At 50.5% G+C, this 19,815-nt stretch overlaps 3 protein-coding genes across 3 annotated transcripts in view; 1 reads left to right on the forward strand and 2 right to left on the reverse strand.

Annotated features, from left to right (window-relative positions):
* The window catches only part of LOC128725479 (angiotensin-converting enzyme), a 56,196-nt gene that overhangs the window by 1,627 nt on the left and 34,754 nt on the right, over positions 1 to 19,815 (forward strand). Inside the window, exons 3-8 of the mRNA XM_053819231.1 lie at positions 98 to 256; positions 317 to 424; positions 491 to 623; positions 692 to 1,276; positions 1,355 to 1,598; positions 1,746 to 1,844. Of these exons, the coding sequence (XP_053675206.1) occupies positions 98 to 256; positions 317 to 424; positions 491 to 623; positions 692 to 1,276; positions 1,355 to 1,598; positions 1,746 to 1,844 (1,328 nt within the window). The remainder of the gene's footprint in view (positions 1 to 97; positions 257 to 316; positions 425 to 490; positions 624 to 691; positions 1,277 to 1,354; positions 1,599 to 1,745; positions 1,845 to 19,815) is intronic.
* Positions 4,249 to 6,417, reverse strand: LOC128725480 (skin secretory protein xP2-like). Its single transcript, XM_053819232.1, has 2 exons — positions 6,406 to 6,417; positions 4,249 to 5,319 (listed from the first exon to the last, which is right to left on the reverse strand). The coding sequence occupies exons 1-2, from the start codon at positions 6,415 to 6,417 to the stop codon at positions 4,249 to 4,251; spliced, it is 1,083 nt and encodes a 360-aa protein (XP_053675207.1).
* On the reverse strand, positions 17,687 to 19,613 carry LOC128725481 (skin secretory protein xP2-like). Its single transcript, XM_053819233.1, has 2 exons — positions 19,531 to 19,613; positions 17,687 to 18,918 (listed from the first exon to the last, which is right to left on the reverse strand). The coding sequence occupies exons 1-2, from the start codon at positions 19,540 to 19,542 to the stop codon at positions 17,881 to 17,883; spliced, it is 1,050 nt and encodes a 349-aa protein (XP_053675208.1). The 5' UTR covers positions 19,543 to 19,613; the 3' UTR covers positions 17,687 to 17,880.

Below are 19,815 nucleotides of genomic sequence, written 5' to 3' on the forward strand. Positions count from 1 at the left end.
ACTCAACGCCCAGCGCAGGGAATAGAAGTTCATTGTAAAAAAATACAGGCTCAAGGAAAATGTAATCGATACGATATACTCTTTCACCTTCCTACAGCTGGCTGCTCAGCAACGATATAACGACTTCCAGCGCCTGCTATGGGATCAGATGCGGCGGATAGATCAGACGAAAATTTTCGATGACAAGCTCTATCGTCAGGTACGGCTGATGTCCATCATCGGTCCAAGTGCTCTACCGCCGGATCAGCTCGATAGAGTAAGTACCACATGGCATTTAGCGTGATTGGCAATCTTGTAACCCCATCTCGTCGTACAGTACAACAGAATCGTCAACGATATGTTGGCCATCTTTAACGGGGCTTCGATCTGTGCGTACGAGCAACCGTTTGAGTGCGGTTTGCGTCTTCAACCGCACCTCAAAGACGTAAGTAAACTTATGATCGGTTAGTACGGTCACTGTTACTAAGCGAAGTGTTACACTCACCCCCAGATTATGGCAAAGAGCCGGGATTGGAATGAATTGCAGTACACATGGCTCGAGTGGCGCCGAAAGTCTGGCCGAAACATGCGCGATCTCTTCGAGCAGCTCGTCGATCTGACCAACGATGCTGGGCGTGTGAACAGTGAGTATGCTAATAGGAGGATGATTTGCAGGATTTTCTAACAAATGGGAATTTTCTCGTTCATACAGACTTCACCGACGCGTCTTCCTATTGGACGTTTCCGTACGAGTCGCGCAATTTCCGCGAAGAGATGGAGCAAGTGTGGCGTGAGATACTCCCTCTCTACGAGATGATTCACGCGTACGTTCGTCGTAAACTGCGCGAGTTCTACGGCCCAGATAAGATCAACAAAAACGCCCCACTGCCCGATCACATACTAGGCGACATGTATGGGCAGAGCTGGCAGAACATTCTGGACATTGTCATCCCCTACCCGGGTCGCAGTTTCCTCGAGGTGACGCCAGAAATGCAGAAGCAGGGCTACAACCCACTCGTCATGTTCCAGATAGCGGAGGAGTTCTTCGTTTCGATGAACATGACCGCGATGCCGCCTGACTTTTGGGCTTCGTCCATCCTTACGCAGCCACCAGATCGACCGATCCTCTGTCAACCGTCCTCGTGGGACTTCTGTACCGGCAAGGACTACCGCGTGAAAATGTGCACGCAGGTAACGCATAAAGATTTCATCACCGTCCACCACGAATTGGCGCACATCCAGTACTTCCTGAACTATCGCAACAATCCGAAGGTGTTCCGCGACGGTGCAAACCCAGGTGAGTGACTTTCTCTCTGGCTTTCAGCACGTGTACGATCACCCGATCACTTACCAGACGAGAGGCTTTTTTCCACAGGTTTCCACGAAGCGATCGGTGACGCAATCTCACTGTCAGTGGCGTCGCCCAAGCACCTGCAAAATCTGGGCCTCGTGCAGAAGTCCGTCGACGACACGGCGCACGACATCAATTTCCTGTTTTCGCTCGCAATGGAAAAGGTCGTCTTTTTGCCGTTCGCGCTCGCCCTTGAAGCCTGGCGTTATGACGTCTTCAGCAAGCGGATTCGCAAGGAGCAGTACAACTGCCACTGGTGGTTGCTCAGGTAAGTGAGCCCTTCGGAATGCTGTCGTGGAACGCGCATACACGTTCCTCCATGGAAGCAAGCATTGCGACGGTTCCGGCAATAAGATGGACGGACTATAAGAGCGCTTTTCCCTTTCTTTTCCTTTTTGCCACCATGACACCGCAGGGAGGAATATGGAGGCGTTAAGCCGCCGGTGCTGAGGTCCGAACTTGACTTTGACCCTGGCGCGAAGTATCACGTCGCGGCGAACATTCCCTACATCAAGTGAGTACGATCCCTCGTGGTCATTCACAGTTAATTTGTATCGATTTTTCACACTCTCTGTTGCCATCTGACCTTTGGAAAGCCATTTTCAGGGCATTTACATAACCAACTCGAAAGTAGACCGGAGAGTTGCGTTACTTTCCATCTCATTTAACTATACTATTATATGTCTCGAAACAGTCAAGAATGTGTTCGTAATAAAAATCATTGTGGGTCTCTTAAACTGCCCCACCTTTATACTGATCTACGCTAAAGTGGGGCTTCGTTTTGTAACAGCGCTCGGGCTTAATCCGCTGGAGCTTTCAAACCGTCAGACCTAGTCGCTGTCAAAAAAGATCACTCCAACGATCGGTGACATGACGGCACACACTCGACACCGTGGCGTACCTTGCGAAAGCTTTCCACGGTGGAAATCGCCCGACCGAGGCACCCGCGAGCGTTTTCCACCGCCAGTTATTACCGTATACGATGCGCTTCAGCTCGCTCGCCCAATGCATCCACAGCCACTGCTGGTTTGGCTTCCAACGATCCGTGCGTGTAGGAATCGTGCACTTTCTCATCTCAGCGCCACACGGAGCACGGGATTACCAAACTCGATCGCCTCCCCCGAGGCTTGGATTCGCGCAATCGCGCGCAACTGACACCGCTCATTACCTTGCGCAAAGCGATGGCGCTCGGTGCGTGTTATGTTGGACCGAATTTCCACACAACCGCCCGGTGACAGGAAGTCTCGTGAAGCCACGGGCAGCCACCGTGTTACTTCACCTGGTGCAATTTGTATTGTTTCGTCGCTGCTCTCGATACGCGAGTCCGTTCCGGATCGAAATCGACGCATCGGTCGATAAGTGCGCCAGAAACCGTTCGGCGCATCGCACGTGGCGTAATCGTAATGCGCATAATTTGGTGCCGGTTGGTGACTTGCCTCACGCGCCCCAACGCATGTGACCGAGCCTTGCGCAATCCGTCGCGCTCAAGAGGCGTTGAAGGAGCCTTGCCAGAAGCTGTGTGTCCACTTGGGTGGTGTCTTTGCAACCTCTGCGATGAACGAAGCCACCGTTTCGCGATCGAGAGGCGCATTCAAGGAGCTCCCAAGTGTCGAGCCACTCTACTAAGGGTTCCTTTCGTGGGGCACCTTCTTTCGGATGAGAGTCAATAAGGGTTTTAGAGAGCTCATTTTTTTTTTACAATCACATTTTTTTATTTCATTTTTTCCTTTCTTTTTTACATCGTAAACAGAGCAAAGAAAAATATTTAAAAAAAAACAAAAAATAAACAACAATCAATGCATAATGAGAGGAGCGCAAAGCTAAGAAAAACCATGATCAGTTACGTCGGGCTGGCCTATGTTGGGTGCGTTTTTCCATAACTTTCGATCGTTTCCCTTCTTCTTCTTCTTCTTCTTCTTCTTCTCTTTTCCTTTCTACTTCCTCGTTCGTTCGTTCGATCGCTCACCCTCTTGGGGTGGCGGTCATGCGGGCTGAAAGCTGGTTGAAAACAAAAATAATCTTGAAATGTTCGGCACTTCGATATGTACAGCACTTCCGCCTGCGCATCCTTCTGCCAGCGATCCGCGTGTGCGATTTGGTATTTCGGCCGGCCTGCTGGCTTTTGGTTTCTGACTGCGCGGTTACGCCGTGTTAAAAATCTACATAACAAAAAAATTGCTGCTACTGCTGCTCGTTCGCGGAACTGGCTTTCTCTGTCCAATCGGGCGTGCTCCAGACCGTGCTGGGGGTTTTAGGAACGTTTTTGGGCTGCGCATCACTGCCGCCCCAGGGTCACGACCCATTGGAGAGACTAAAGCCTTCGCTTGACTTCCGCTTTCCACCGGATGGATTTTCACCGAATCGGCGGCGTTGGCTGCGTGACGACCGGTGAACGAACGTTGGCCCGAGGGCACTCGAAAGGGTCAACCGGACGACGGCCGGACACCAAACGGTCCCGTTTCCCGCCAGCTCGGGGCGATCAGTTGACCCCGATTGCGCTGAAACGTGGTTGCCGTCGATGCGTGTCGCGGTTCGCCGTTGGCTGCGTCCGTAAGAGTGAGCTTCCACTCGGGGGGGTTGACCGACGATCGTTCGGCAGCACGCAGCCATCCGCACGCAGCCGGTGGGTGGTACAATTCGAGGATGTTCGTTTTGATCAGTTTTTCGACATTACTTTACAGAGCGTTCGGGCGTTGATGGATCTTGCGCTAGCTATCGGGTGCCCGTCGAGTCCTGCGGCGAACCCGACGGTGTTTGGTGCGGAGCATTGCAGGGTTATGCTTTTGGGGGGCAGCAGGGATAGGGCTATGATGGAAGAGGGGCGATGGACAAGCCGCAGACGACCCTGCGCTTGGTCTAGCAACTAAGATCACAAGTTTTGCGATATAAATAATGAAATGATGGGAGCTCTTCTGGGCTTAGTGATGAGAACCGAAGTCGTGGTGTTCGCTCAGTCCCTCGGAGTGGTCCTCCTCGTGGTGGTGGTAGTGTTCCTCCTCATGGTGCACCGGAACATGGACCGGAACCTTGACCGGGTACGGCACCGGCTTCTCGACCTCAACCGGGACGTGCTTCTCGATCTCAACTGGAACCGGGCGCTCGACTGGGACCTTCACTGGGTACGGCACGTGCTTCTCGACCGGGTACGGGATGTGCTTCTCAACCGGGTAGGGCTGTGGGACCGGGACCTTCACCGGGACTGGCACGGGCTTCTCGACATGCACCGGAACCGGACGATCGTACGGGACATGGACTGGGTACGGGACCTTCTTGATGACCTCATACGGCACAGGCTTCTCCACCGGGACTGGCACGGGCTTCTCGACATGGACCGGAACTGGACGATCGACCGGAACGTGGACTGGGTAGTGGACGACCTTCTCAACCGGGTATGGCTTCTCAACATGCACAGCCACCTTCACCGGGTATGGGATCTTCTTCTCCACTGGGTACGGAGCCGGGACGTGCACCTTAACCGGGACTGGGACTTTCTTCTCTACTGGGTAAGGAGCTGGCACGTACACCTTTACCGGGACGGGACGATCGTACGGAACATGGACAGCGACTGGGACCTTCTTCTCAACTGGGTACGGGGCTGGGATGTGCACTGGCACCTTCACGATTTCCTTCACCGGATAGTGGACGGTCTTGTACACCGGGTAGGGCTTGGGCACTCCGACCTTCACCGGGACAGGGATGTGCTTCTCGACTGGCACTGGGATGTGCTTTTCCACTGGGTATGGCACCGGGACCTTCTTGACGACGGTCAGGGTCTTTTCCTCGTGGGTCTCGAAGTGCGGCACCTCATGGTGTTCCTCGTAGCCACCGAAGCTTCCGGTCCATCCGTGCAGTCCACGTTTGTCCTGTTTCTTGTCATCGAGCGCCTGAGTTTCGGCCGCCTTGTTGTCATCTACTTTGGCCTCCGCCACTGGTTTCTTTTCATCTTCCGCTGATGCGAAAAGCACCAGGGCAAAAAGGCAGACAACGCCCTAGAGTTGGTGGGAAGAAGAAAAATGGGAAGAAGACACGTGTCAAGGTGAGATGGAGGTGATCGAAAACAATCGTAACTGAAATTATCTCCCTGATCGAGCCTACTAAGTCAGTGATCGTATCGAGCTGTCAAAATACCAACGATCGTTGTACTAAATCACTTCTAAATGGCTGGATTAGTTCGTCCTTACGACGTTTTCCACAGACCTATCGAAGGTGAATGATCTCAGCGCAGTCGAGAGTAGCGTTTTTCCGAACCATTCGCAACCGGAAGCCCAACGACCTTGCACCGCGTTCGCGTTTGCGCACCGCTTTTGCCTTAATGATCGTGCTCCAACTCGACCGCCAGTAGCCTAGACCACCGAGCGCCCGTTGAGCAATGCACATTGTGCCCAAAAGAAGATGAAAACCGGCACAACGGAGAGGGAAAAGACCAGTAATTGCATGGAATGGAATGTTTTCCGTTCGTAAATGAAACGAAAGTCGCTCCGCTGCGCAAACCAACGGAACAACGAAGCACGGAAGCGTGAAAGGGAAACGGAGATGATTTCGAGGCTTCTTTCTTTTTTTTTTAGCTCGCGCTTTTTCACCCCTTCGATCGGGTTGTTTTTGATTCGGGCCTTTTTCGAAAGTTTCCGAAAGAAATGCGTCCAAAATCAAGAAACAGGTTAGAGAGAAGATCATTTTGCCATCGTGCCAGCGAAATTCGCGTCGAATTAGCCACCGTTCGCCAAGTGCGGGAACGGCCGAGAATAGGGATCGAAGCTGGATGAGCTTCCCGGTCGAAAGGATCGATCACTAGATCGAGGATCCCTTAGAGCTTCACTCGACTAGGAATGTGTAGTAGGCACTCTTGAATCACGAAACTTATTGCACGTGCTCAGGCTCAGGACTCTTCCCGTTTTTGGGAGTCGAGATTCACGCTTGGGAGTTCCTTTTTTTGCTCACTGTCACTGTGCATTTTGTGCATCTTTCTTTACACCATCGCCAAACCCCGAACCACTCACTAAAGGCTGCGTTGCACCGAAAAACTTGGCTCCCAAAAACGGCTCAAGAAAGAAAGGCCACCGAAATGTTTTGCTTACCAACAATTTCATATTTAATCCGAGCGAAATGTGTTCTGTAAAACAAGCAAGTAGACAACTGATGGTGAGTTTGGCGCTGCCGATGGTTTTTATACAGACGGGTTTCTCCTCCGGCACCGTCCCACCGCTACCCTTTCACGCCCTCCCTTCCACCGCCGCGAGCCACCTCGAACCATCCGTCGCCCTGCGAAAGCTCGCCGTGAAGCCTTCCACACCGGTGGCTTCGGCCGTTACGCTCTCGGTTGGTGCCCAAGTGGGAGAGGGGAGGGGGGGTGGATTATACACCCCGATCCGGACGCCGATAGAAAGAGAGTGAATAACGCCATTTTCACGCCACCACCAATCTCTCCCTTCCCTACCCTGTGGGGTGGTTGGACCATACCGCCATTTCCAACCCATTACCCAGACATTTTCTTTGCCCTCTTCGCTGGCCGTCAACGAAGCGCACCCGAACCGCACCGGGGGCACCGAGCTGGTGACGACTTCTTTTTCCCGGCTCTGTGTGGGGTGGTATTTTTTTTTTTCTCGGTTTGCGCTCTCTCCATCTCGCTCCCTTCGGTTTCGCTTTTCCTCCCGCTCGTCAGCCTTGGCACGGTGTTGGGCAAAAGAAATGCTCGATGGTCAGCTGGGGGGGGGGGGGGAGGGGTGGGGGTGTTGGGTTGGCCCCGGTCGGTTTGGGGGCAGTGTGCTGATTCTACGCCAGAGCCCTCCCCCGCGCCGGTACCCGCGATCGGTCATGGGGTGTAAAATTTGATGATCTCAAGCCTGGCTGTGGCAAAAGGATCGGTGGCCAAAGAAGAAGAGGGGCAAAAAAGCCTTGGAGCCTTCGAGAAAGAAGCGAGAAGGAGGTGAACTACTGGGTGGGGGTGGTTGGGGGGGGGGGGGGGCGGTGGAAAACATACGTCAAAACTGAGCGGCGGTGGTCGGTCGTAACCCAACGGCCAACTGCAGCGTATTCGTAACATTATGCATACAGTTTTCCGATCCAATCGAGCGGTCGCGTAAGGCTCGGTGCCGTGGCTGGCTTTTTCACAGGTGTAACCGATGGCGGGTAATGGTGATGGTGCTGTTGAGTGGTAATTTTTGCACTTGGGTGTAACGCGTTGTATTTTTTTCCCCCTGCACGAGAACATCACACACTCCGGCCGGGAATGTAATGTGGATCGATCTGTCGATCGATTTTCGGGACGTGCGAGTGCGTCGGTGTTGCATGATAATTTATTAATTACATAAAATGCCGTTAGAAGGCCATTGTTTAAATGCTCGAGCTGAAATGTACGGGTTTTTTTTGTACTTAGATCAATAAAAATGGGTGTTGATCAATACCGATTTTGTGAACGGTAACGTGTTGAACGGTTAAAATTGATTAACAAAAAAAAAGCAATTTTAAAAGGTTTTGCATGAAAATTCTCCACCGCTGCGCTCGAGGCATACTTATTTCATTTCCATAATCACAAGGCCATTCGTTTCAAGCATATTCAACTTCAAGCCAACCGATTTCCGGCTAATTATATGTGGACGCCTTACGATTGCGACCAATTTGTTTCGTTATCTTTCGGGTTCGGGTGAGCGCATCCGTTTTGGGTGATGAATTCTTCCGCCGTCGAACGCAAAACTACAGCAAAGCTAACGGCCTTCCGAAACATCCTCATTCACGTCTTCTTGTGCGTAATGCAATCGTAGCTTTCGATCGAAGATCGTCCCCATACGGAGACAGACTCAACACACCCATTCGCGGGAGGATCGTCGCTGGTTGGGCTAACGAACGAACGATCGGTGTGCTTACCAAACCATTCGACAATTAGACGTTGGGAAAGGAGAAAGAGACACAACGATGAAGATAGAGAGCCAAAGCGAGACAGGGAAGCAGACGAACCCGTGCATAAAAACGAGCGTACCTCGGGTAAAAGTAAATAACAGCCACTGCTAAAATATATATAAAAATTAATGGCTAAATGTGTTCGGTTGCAAAATCAAAAAAGAAGCAACTCGCCCAAAGCGCCAACGGGGGTTCAAAAAACCTATCGAAAAATATCGCCACCACACTCGGTGGGTGCAAGGGCGCAGCAGTAAAATGAATACTCCCCTCTCGACCCAACAGAAGTACAACAATGGAGTGAAAAGCGCAATCCCCGTACCGCACGCCAAGCCCGATGCGACCGACGGCCCATGCCGTATGCAATCGATTGACGATCGGTCCGATACATAAGGCAGCGAAATGCGAAGGAATAAAAGCCACCGGCCACAGTACATAGGAAGCGAACCTCAAGGTAGTGCGCGGCCGCACGGAAAGGAAGATGGCGAAAATAAGTAAAAATTGGCAAACCGGCGAACGGACAGTTTTCCGCGGCCGCGGCGTTGTGTGCGAGGGTTTTTTTGTTGTTGTTGCTTTCTTTCTTCTTCGCTCACCTGCACGGCGCACCCCTTCCAGCGTACTGTCAACGAACCGTGGCACGCTAGTGTGCAGGATGCCCAAATCCTCCGGAAGTTTAGTAACGATCTAGATCGCAACACACGAACGTGCCCAGGCAGGGCGAGCTGTAATTGATTTAACGTAATTTCACGTGAGCTCACCAGGGCGCTTGTTCAGGCTTGGGGTGGCTTCGATTTTAACACGCATTTACATCGTCATGTAATCCGTGGCCCACCCTGCCTGCAAAAGGGCATGTAATCGAAGCGATGGTGCATAATTTTGCCCATCCTCGCAGTGATACAGCTAGACGAACGCTCGCGACGGAAGCACGATCGACGGTTCGGTGCCGATCGTTGGAATCTCTCAAGCGCAGTTTGAAAGTCATATTTTTGGCTTTTCCACCTCGATGACCACCGGCCGAAGGGTTTTGCTTCGAAAGGGTGACGCGAACGCACAGAATGGATGTTTAATTGATTCGATTATCTCACTCCTGCCAGTCCCCGGCCGGTGATCGTGTGCTGGTGATGCATATGTGACTGCACCGCGAGCCCTGGAAAATGCCCGCGGCTGGCGTAAATGCTGAAGTGGATCGTTGCGGTTCACGATCGACGTGTTTCGCTTCCACGACGTTGCACTACTCGAGCTCGGTCCGGTCGAAGGTGTCAAATAAATCATCATAATTACCATTGTGCACCCTTGTGGTGGTGTGCGAAAGGAAAATTCCAGCCGCCACTCGGCTGCAACAAGGGCTGCAAGATTGCGGCCAGATTTGGCCAGATCCTGCCTTTTGTGCGCGTTCGAGGGCATGCAAGCGGCTGTTGTGTGATCGCGAAAGGCCCTTTATGAGCCGCAGCACCCGTCGATCGTGGGCGCTGGAGAGTCGAACGAGAGTGCATAAGCACGCGTTGGCAAAGACGCTGTCACGCTGGGTGAGCTTCGATGCATCGCGGAGGTTTTCTTTCCGAATGTCTGCAAACGCAGTTTTGCCACCGAAGAGCAATCAAATCTACACGAAACCATCAAGCCACCATTAGCCACAGCTGACGACAGCTTGGAACGGGAAATTCCATTCGTAATGCATCCTCATCGCACCGTACAAAACAATGGCAGAAAAGTCCCATATCAGTCAAAGAAACAGACAATTCGGTTGCAGACGCGTGAAACTGACTCTAATAGGGAGGAAAATTCGAACAATTTCCATCCGCGATGCTTCTCGGTGGCCCTAATGAAGCCTAATTTGCGCGTGTACATATATTTACCAATGTACCAGACTGCACACACACACACGCACGCACGCACACTCTCTCCTTGGCCCTATTGTTCTTTCTTTCTTTGTCGCTGGCTCCCCGTCACCGCATGTCTCCCGGTCGATTAATTAGCGAGATATAGGTTATACGGTCTTGATGATAGATTTTTATTATGCAACTCCACCGAAGCGTTTTCCTTTTCGTTTTCTTCGCGTTCAGCCTCACACCGCGTCGCGTTGTTGTTGCGTTTCTGCTTCTGCACTTTTGGTTTTTCGCCTCTTGCCGCTACCGTCTTCTTCGCTGTGGGCAAAACCACCACTCCAAGCCTAATGGTCCTACCTTTCGCATCCCGTGCCGGAGGGCACGCAGCATGAGCCCGTGCGCCATCGCAATGGCCCGTGCGCCTTCGTGCCAGTAGTACACGTTCGTTGTTACTTCTTGCGTTTTTTTTGTTGCTTCCCTTACCCAGGCGAGCCTCCTTTCTCGCCACACAAGCATCGCTTTTTTTTTCTTCATTAATTTCGTGCCCGATGGCTCAAGAGCGAGAAAATAGCGTAAATACTGCGATGGCACACATTATGCTACAATCGTCCGTAGGTCACCGTTGGGCGGGGTTCCTGGGTTGGGTTGGTTGTGGACGATCAGCCAGAGGATCGCGGAGATCGCATCATGGAGTCATAACGAACATGCACACACATGTATGGCAGGGCACGCGTACTACGCCAGCCCGGCACTGGGTAACTTGGTCAAATGGCGTTGACCTGCAATGCTTTCACTTTTCATGCCGCGCGAGTGAAGGAAACAACCGACCCTACCGTCTATGGTAGCGGCATAATCCTAGGCTCGAGGGGTCCCCAACAATCTCAGCCCCGTAGCATGAATGTTTGGACGTAAATAAACGTATTAGTTCTACGCTCGGTCTGGCCGCTTAAATGGAGCTTTTTTTTGTTTTGTTTTTGATTTCGTTGCTGGTGTCCCCTTTTTCACATTTTTTGTTTTGTTTTTCGTGTGCCCTTTGCCATCGCGATCGTTCCTTCTTGCTCTCTCGTGGTCCCACAGGGTTGACGGGAAATTGTAAGTAAACTGAACCTCGGGCACCACCGGAAGGGACTGAGTGGCAATCCATCGTCCGCCACACCAAAGCTGTGTCCCGTTGGCATCGTTTTAACTGTGAGAGATGCTGTAAAGGCTTCTGCGGCGCCTCGGGGAATGGGACTGGGAATGCTCGCCAGAGCTTAATGGGCGTAAGTGTGCGTGTGTCCCGGTCGTAGCATAAAATCGGCCGACATGACAGAAGGCGCGAGGGTTCGCAAAGTTTGCTGAAGTCGGCGTGGTTTCCCCTTACGATGGTACCAGCCTCCGTTCGTTGATGAGACAGAAAACAAAATCTAGGTCGCTCGGTATTTGGAGCAATGGCATGAAATGAAACCATGCTCGGAACGGAACGGAACGGTCGCTCGGTGATGGATTGGAAGGGTTCGTCGCTTGAATTTCAGCCACAACCCGCTCATTGAAGTCTTTCGTTCAACGGCCTGCCAATGTTTACTATTAGTTGGTGGGCTTACGTAAACAAGGGATTAGAGGCTGTAGCATCGGCGTGGTCGATGATTGACAGTGTTTTTGGGGCGTTTTAAGCGATTTGGAGCAGTTTTGAAACCGTGCGCCAGTACAATGGGAATATGGTTTAATATGGTTGTCCGAACAAAAGGTCGATTTTAAACCCCGTAGTTTCACACCGTTGATAATGGTTGGAATGTTATTAATTGCTTCGCTAGTACCATGAATGGCTGATCGATTTTTATCATTTTGTACTCTACTCTAAATAATTTTTGTCGAATTCACTAACCTTTTAGTGTTTTTGCACCAACAAAGGCCTGAGGCGCACATCCATGATCATGGGGTGAAATATAGCACTTTTTTATTCAATCTTTTCCATCGAGAGGATGCATCCGATTTGTTGCAAATCCTACCAAACATCATGCACCGCCCATTGTGATTGAGTAATATTTTTTCCGTGGTTTCCGTTCGAAACGAGCGACCGAATTTCTACCCCTATCATCATTACATAAAACAGATTATGAGGCAAAGTTTTTTTTCCACAAATGTATGGCATTCTGAGCATGCACATTGGGCGTGGTATTGAACGGAATTAGGCCGTGTGGCTGCTTAATAGCGTCAGAAATTGAAATATTTCACTAAACTCATCCTCGAACCGTTACGCAAGGTACCGTGTACAAATGCACCGTTGGCATTGTTGGTGCATGTAAAATTGATTACAGTTTTGGCAACGGACAAAGTTGCTTTTGAAAAATGGTCTGCCCTCGCAAAATTATCCGCTTGATTATAGATTAATCCCCGGTCGCTTCTGCGACCGAGGTCGTCCGAAAATTTCACTTGCTACGGTTGAGCGGCCTCCCGGCTAAGAGCAGATAGATGCTCGAAGACTCACCGGTACACGCTCCACGGGCAACATTGATGGACCGCAAGAATTGGTGGCTCGTTTCTTTTCAGCTCGCTCACGGACATCCCTTTTCAGTAGAGTAAAAATAAAAAAAGAAAATCAAATCCGTGCCGTTTTCGATTTAGTTTCAATGGTTGTCTTCTTCTCCCGTGAGCAACTCCATCGAAGGTATCGCACAAATTGTCGAAGCACTTTTCGATTCGACACAAGCCCCCCCCTAACACGCAACGCGCGTCAATTAAATTTATTATTTTTCCTTTTTCTCTTCATCCTCGCTGCCTGCTTGCACCCTCCGCAGTTTGGGCGGATGAGCAGTGGCCATCGTCTGCCACACACTCACACACACACTTGGTGGTAGTAAACGGATTTTGGATTTAGTGGCTGGCTTTATGATGGAAACTAGTAGTAACCAGTTCGCCTTGCGAAGAGCGTCGAATCGACCACCCATTTCATCACGGTGCTGCACCGATGTTGAAAAAAAGAAAAGAAAATAAAAACACCCAACTTCCTCCGGATTAAAAGGAAAACGGAGGAAAATCGAAATCCTCCACATTCCAACGCTGCCCCGGTACAGCGTGCGTTGCGAAGGTGGCGTAGATCGGCAGGAAATCCACCCGCTCGCTCTTTTCTATACGGTGCGGCGAGTTTGGTGAAATTCATTCGGTGATCGAATTTATTAGCCGCATCGAGCGCTTTATGGGTAACGCTCGGGAAAGTCCTCATGGCCCGAAAGTTTGTTCGATTCTGGGCGAGAAAATGACGGCCGTGATCGGCTTCACCGGTCGTCCCGGTGGTGATGGTGTATGTTTGGTGTTTTAATCGGCACCTTGATGGGCTTAGCCAACAGGAAAACTCATTGGCTTTCGATCGAATGCTCACTGAAACCCCGGTAGAAATGGGGGCAAATTTTGCACAACGATCGTACGAAACGCGAATTGGTTGCGTGGATGTGTGGCTGTGTGTGAGCGAAGTTTTTTTTTTATAATTTATTGGCCGATTCGCTACGTAATGATGTATGGGTGGGGTTTTCGCACATTTTTGTATTTCCTGCCGTGGGTCTGTTTTACTTATCAAACAGCAAGTGCTGATATAAAGCCGCTTACATGAGGGCAAGCGTTGCGTAACACGCTACCGAGGAAAAACTCTCGCGATAACCCTTTTCGACCATATTACACCTGCAGTGGATCAATGTGAAGCATCTAAAGTGGGTCTGCAATTTTCATTTTCCACTATAGAAGCACGTGACGGTAGTTGATGGCGCGTTCTTGCTCAATTCTAATCAACGTCTTATTTTTCCTATTCGTAATGAGCCCGTGGCCCCGGGTATACTATTTTCCTCCGTTTAGCAGACATTGTATGCTACCGTAAGTGGGCCATCGAAATCACTCACTCCGATGCACCGTCGCTTTCTCACGCATCGACTTTGCATCCTTTTTCGAGCGTTCCGCAGCCGGGCACTCGCTCTTGATTGTGCGCCAGCCCGTAGTGGCGCGTATACACGCGTCCGTACTCGTGCACCGGCGCAGGAGCTGCATTACGTAACACCTCGCACCAGCTGGAGCGGAGATCACACACGAAAATTATCTAACGATTCGCGAACCACCAACCCGACCCGGGTGGCCATTTCTCGAGCCTCGAAACGACCCGAGTAAGCAGTGAACCGGCGCCGGTTTATTGCAACCGAGCCAGTCAAGCCGGCGGCACAATGAGACATCGTCAAACAAGATTCTTAATGGCAAAAGGAAATTTTACCGCCGTAACCGTTCTCGATTCGTTTCGTTTTCTCTGCCCCCACTGGCGGGCGCTTGCTGCGAGTAATGCACACTCGTGCAACTGGCTTGTATTGCGACATGCACAATGCATCGGTCGGTGCAGTGGCTACGGCAGCTGCTCCCTAGGATCGCGAACAGATCGACCTCATTTCGCAGAACCGTCAAGTGTGGTGTTCGAATGCATCGGGCTTGGTGGTAAAAAAAAACAAGAGCCACTGCTTGGGTCGGGCAGGCCGTTTTGGGCGGGTTCCCTTAGCAGTTTTGCGCGGCCAAAGCCATTTCTGGGTGAGAAAGCTTACCTCGAATCGCATCGATTAGTGACGCCCAATCCCACCAGCAAGACCGACAATTATGTGCTCTTCTAAATGTCCGATTATATCATCCAACGAAACCCGCCTCGGTGCAAAATGTGCACTCGTGCCGGAGTCTGTGGGGTGACCGGTGGCGCTTTGGTTATTTTTTGTTTTGTGTGCGAATGCAACTATTATTACCCTCACACACACACACGAGTGATCACTGTGTGGCCACTGGCGTTAGCTGTTGCCTCGTGAGCATGTGATCTTTCTCCTCCTCGATCGCTTTAGTACAGCCTGGTGCGATGTGGGAGCATGTTTTTGCCCCATTTTTAAAGTAGGAACCACATCGGCATACACGAGCAAAGCCCTCTCGAAGGACGAACGGTTCGATCGGCCCTGCCAACCATGCACATGCAAAACACCCAGCAAAAGCGCTGATCTCGTGCGCGAGCGGTGAAAAACGATCTCCCTGTTGGACAACCGCTCGGACTGGGCCGAAGAAACCCATTTTCCATCGAACGGCGCGCCGGTGCGGCTTCAAGGCAAAAATGGTATCTGTAATAATGACACCAATCCTCTAAATAACTCGCATCAATCAATCGCCCCAGTACCGACCGCTCGCAGCACATACGGCACTGACGAATACAATCTTGTGGCGGTGATCATAAATTATGCAATTACCATCGAGCGATCATAAGTAAATATGATCGCATGCTGAGCTGTACCGTGAACCGGAGAGCATTGCGCTGGAAAAGCATGACGAGGGGGGTTTTCTTTTACCACTGTTGCTTTCCTGCTTTCACCTGGCCTTGCGATGCCGCTAGGTGCTGGAACCGGCCGTATAATGTTAGATGAATGAAATTATTTAATGCATCACAGGTATTAAAAATAATAGCAAAAAAAGTTTGGAAATATATGCACCATAGATATTAATATAAATCTGAGTATAATTATATCAGTTTAAATGATTTAAATACATATTGAACAATGATCGCTCAAATCATAAATCTATAGCCAAGCCCTTTCAAAATTTCGCCAAAAGTTTTGAACGCACTGTACTCTGTAATTATTGTGAGAGAGAAACAGATGATAAAGTCAATAGTTTCCCCACCAGCAAGAGCAAAGCAAGGAGCTACAAGTTAAAGCGTTACTTAGATCGCGTTTCGAAGATCGTTGTACTAAATTTTACCACCCTGAATGTATGCAATATGTAGGACAGCGTTGAACGGGTTGAAAATGAATTATTTCAGTGTACTAAATTTATTGAATTTTTGGTTACTACTGCACAGTGATATTTTAGATATTGTGTGTAGTATTTGAGCTACACCAAATTTAAATAACTATAAGCGCGAAGACGAAAGTACTGTGTTTGAAATGAAAAAAGTTGGTTTCATAACATTTCACTCAAATTTTATTCTTGCAAATAGCTCTGCTAACAAGAAGTTTAAAACAGAATCGTAGCCTGTGCCCATTGCACGAACCTGTTTCATTACGATTCTACAAGGCTGTTTCTCATGACTTCAGGTTTTTACTCATTCAACCTGGGAAAAGATCACCCAAAGTCGATACAGTCACGATCGAAAACTCGCCCTCGTTCATTAGACGTATGAGACCATCTTAAACTGGAACACCACAATCCTTCCACAGTCTCCAAAAGCATGTAGTGCGAGTCTAAGAATAGACATTGTTTTCCCTTTCGATCGACATATTGAAAACCATCGTCTGATGGTCCACGCCGTGGCGTTCTGATGTCACGCCGGGCTTCTGTGCGGTTGTAAAGCACGCTCGAGCCCAAGTCTCACCCAGACGAGCTGGTCGTGCTGGCGGCAAGCAAGGTCTGCCAGCGAGCCGGCAGGAAGCCATATTTCAACAGCACCAGAATCGTGAGCATGGTACACATGTTGGGCACCCGAGGCAGAAAGGTACCTGGCCATCGCCGCAAACCGGAGGTTGCAGGGAATGTGTTGCGAAACCCTGGTGGTAGGCGGTCAAAGCATGCCCGCGTTCTAGGGCGCATATGGCAAACGGAAAGGAAATGCTAGCGCAACAGCCAGTGACGCTTAATTGCGATCGCTGGTGGAGATCAGAAACTGGATCGAAGCGTACGAGAATGCATGCCGGTGTGTGGCTTCTGGGTGATCTCTGAACCGCTCGAGACCGCCAATGGTGCAAGATCTGTGGCTTACGGTTGCTCAACATCCACGTCGCTACAGATTCATGCATGCGATCGATCGATCATACTTTCGAATAGCGCTAAATGATGAAACAATTGAGAGCAAGGATTCGTTGGAAACAGTCGTTTAGCGTGGCTCACCGGCTTACCAGGAAATTCAACAGCTGTATTTAGGTGCAAGATATATGGTTATGTTCAATCTGCTCTCCGACTGGCACATGTGACTTTTTTTGACGAAAATTAGAGTTGATTGTTGTCCAACATTTGTTCATCTATCTATGCCCCGATCATCTTGCCCCTAAAGCTGTTATGCTTCGACAAAACAGGAAAGTTTTTTCTAAGCCCTGCCCATTAAACTCTCCATTCGGAAACGCCGAAAAAGAAACCGATATCAGCTCAAATTTGGAAGGTGGCATAATTTTCTTACAAACATCGCAATAAAAGTCGTACGATTTGGTTTCAACAATGATTTTATTTTCGGCTTTTTTTTCTCTTATTGCTCCGATTTTCCTTTGTCTATCTTCCGCTTTCTTCTGGTATAACATTTCGATAAAGCCGTGTCGATCATATACTCAACGCGCCTCTCGCTCGACCGGCAACCGGCCATGAAAAAGTATAAATCGATCCTCGGAAGATGCGAAACGATCCGGCATGATCCTCGGGACGGTTGGTTTGGTTCGCGTCGACCGTGCGCTTTGTTGCACGGTCGCATGCGAACCTTTAGGCGGAGGTTATGAAAAGGTTCGTCAGCTTTCTCTACTCGTATCACACTCCTCTAGGCTGTCTGCTTACACGCCTATCGCTGCTATCTAACAATACACTTATCAATCGAGCTGAAATCGACGATCGATACCACTCATCGAGTGAGTTAAAATATTGCGCAAATACGGGATACGGTTCGTGTCCTTATCATGGGTAACTTTCGTGTGTTTGTGTATGTGGATTTGTGTAGGGGTGCGTGTGTCTGGCGATGCTTTCATGGTTTTTTTTTACGATTCTAGCTATTACATAACGGGCCTTAGAGCATCGAGGTATTGGGGAGTCGTTCGGGGATATCGAGGGAAGGATCGGGAAGGATATTCCTATGGTTATCACAATGCTAAATGTTTATCTCTAGTGGTGGTGGTGATAGTCAACGTGCTCAACGTGATCGTGATGGTCATAATGGTGGTGCACCGGAACATGGACCGGAACCTTGACCGGGTACGGCACTGGCTTTTCAACCTCAACCGGGATGTGCTTCTCGACGGTGTACGGCACAGGACGCTCGACTGGGACCTTTACTGGGTACGGCACGTGCTTCTCAACTGCGTACGGAATGTGCTTGTACACTGGGTAGGGCTGTGGGACCGGGACCTTCACCGGGACTGGCACGGGCTTCTCGACATGCACCGGAACCGGACGATCGTACGGGACATGGACTGGGTACGGGACCTTCTTGATGACCTCATACGGCACAGGCTTCTCCACCGGGACTGGCACGGGCTTCTCGACATGGACCGGAACTGGACGATCGACCGGAACGTGGACTGGGTAGTGGACGACCTTCTCAACCGGGTATGGCTTCTCAACATGCACAGCCACCTTCACCGGGTATGGGATCTTCTTCTCCACTGGGTACGGAGCCGGGACGTGCACCTTAACCGGGACTGGGACCTTCTTCTCTACTGGGTAAGGAGCTGGCACGTACACCTTCACCGGGACGGGACGATCGTACGGAACATGGACAGCGACTGGGACCTTCTTCTCGACTGGGTACGGGGCTGGGATGTGCACTGGCACCTTCACGATTTCCTTCACCGGATAGTGGACGGTCTTGTACACCGGGTAGGGCTTAGGCACTCCGACCTTCACCGGGACAGGGATGTGCTTCTCGACTGGCACTGGGATGTGCTTTTCCACTGGGTATGGCACCGGGACCTTCTTGACGACGGTCAGGGTCTTCTCGTGATGCGGGTGGAAATCAAAGTGATGGTGACCATGGCCATAAGCTTCGAAATGATGTCCGCCGAAGTCATGTCCTCCAAAGTCGTGGTCGAACAAACCGCGCTTGTCATGGCGCTTCTCGCCCTGCTCCGCTGGTTTCGCTTCTTCGGCCTTCTGCTCAGCCGCTGAACTCAAGACCAGCAGAGTGGCCAAACCCAACAACACCTGGAAGTAAACGAAGGCGTACATTACCATCTACAATTTGCTTCATTTTTTGTTTTTGCTTTTCTCATTCCGGAGCCGGAAAGATCCGATGTTGTCCCGATCGCCAAGTGCGATCAAGGCTCATGATTGCTCGACGCGCTCGATCAAGATCGAGATGTGCGTTAATTTCCACCGCTCGTTATCATCAACTTCCTACCAACCGTTTAACGGCCGGAAGGCGTCGAGTAACGTCCCTTTCCCGAGCTCGCATTGCAGCGCGTTTTCACTTGTCACGATGGATTAAGCAGCACGACGGAAAAAAAATGTAAACCAGGCACCCGAAGGAGTCAAACACGTTTCACCATCCGATCGCGGAACTCTCCCGTCAACGTAGTGCGCAGTTTGCATGCAAATGACCACCCATTTGGGCGACATCCTTTAGCGAAGGTGAGCCTTAACTCGCACACCATTCGTCGTAACGACAGTCCAGTGGTTCGTTCACGCTTTTTCACTTAATTTTCACCTCCAAAATTCCAACACCATTCCATTTTCACCTCCAAAATTACAACACGATCACTGCCCACCCTTAGGAAAATGCCTAACCCCCCGAAACGAGAATGCGTTTTCACGTACCAGAGACTTCATTGTGATACGCCTACGACCTGTGCGGGCACTGTGCTAACAGCGGTGGATACTGGAATACCAGAGTCCGAAGAGATACTGGATGATGACGGTGGGCCGCAAACGTCTTTTATACAAAAGCCACTTTATGATACACTTTTCGCTCCCCCACCAGGCCACCAGGCGGGTGTGTATGCGCGCGCGCGCGTTTTCGCGCGCCATCGCGATTCGCTCGACCGGGCGTCCCCTCTACGCGTGCCGAGTCCGGTAACTCGGCTTGTTGGTGAGCGGTCGCTT

This window comes from Anopheles nili, chromosome 3 (genome assembly GCF_943737925.1).
Source record: "Anopheles nili chromosome 3, idAnoNiliSN_F5_01, whole genome shotgun sequence".
Taxonomy (NCBI): domain Eukaryota; kingdom Metazoa; phylum Arthropoda; class Insecta; order Diptera; family Culicidae; genus Anopheles; species Anopheles nili.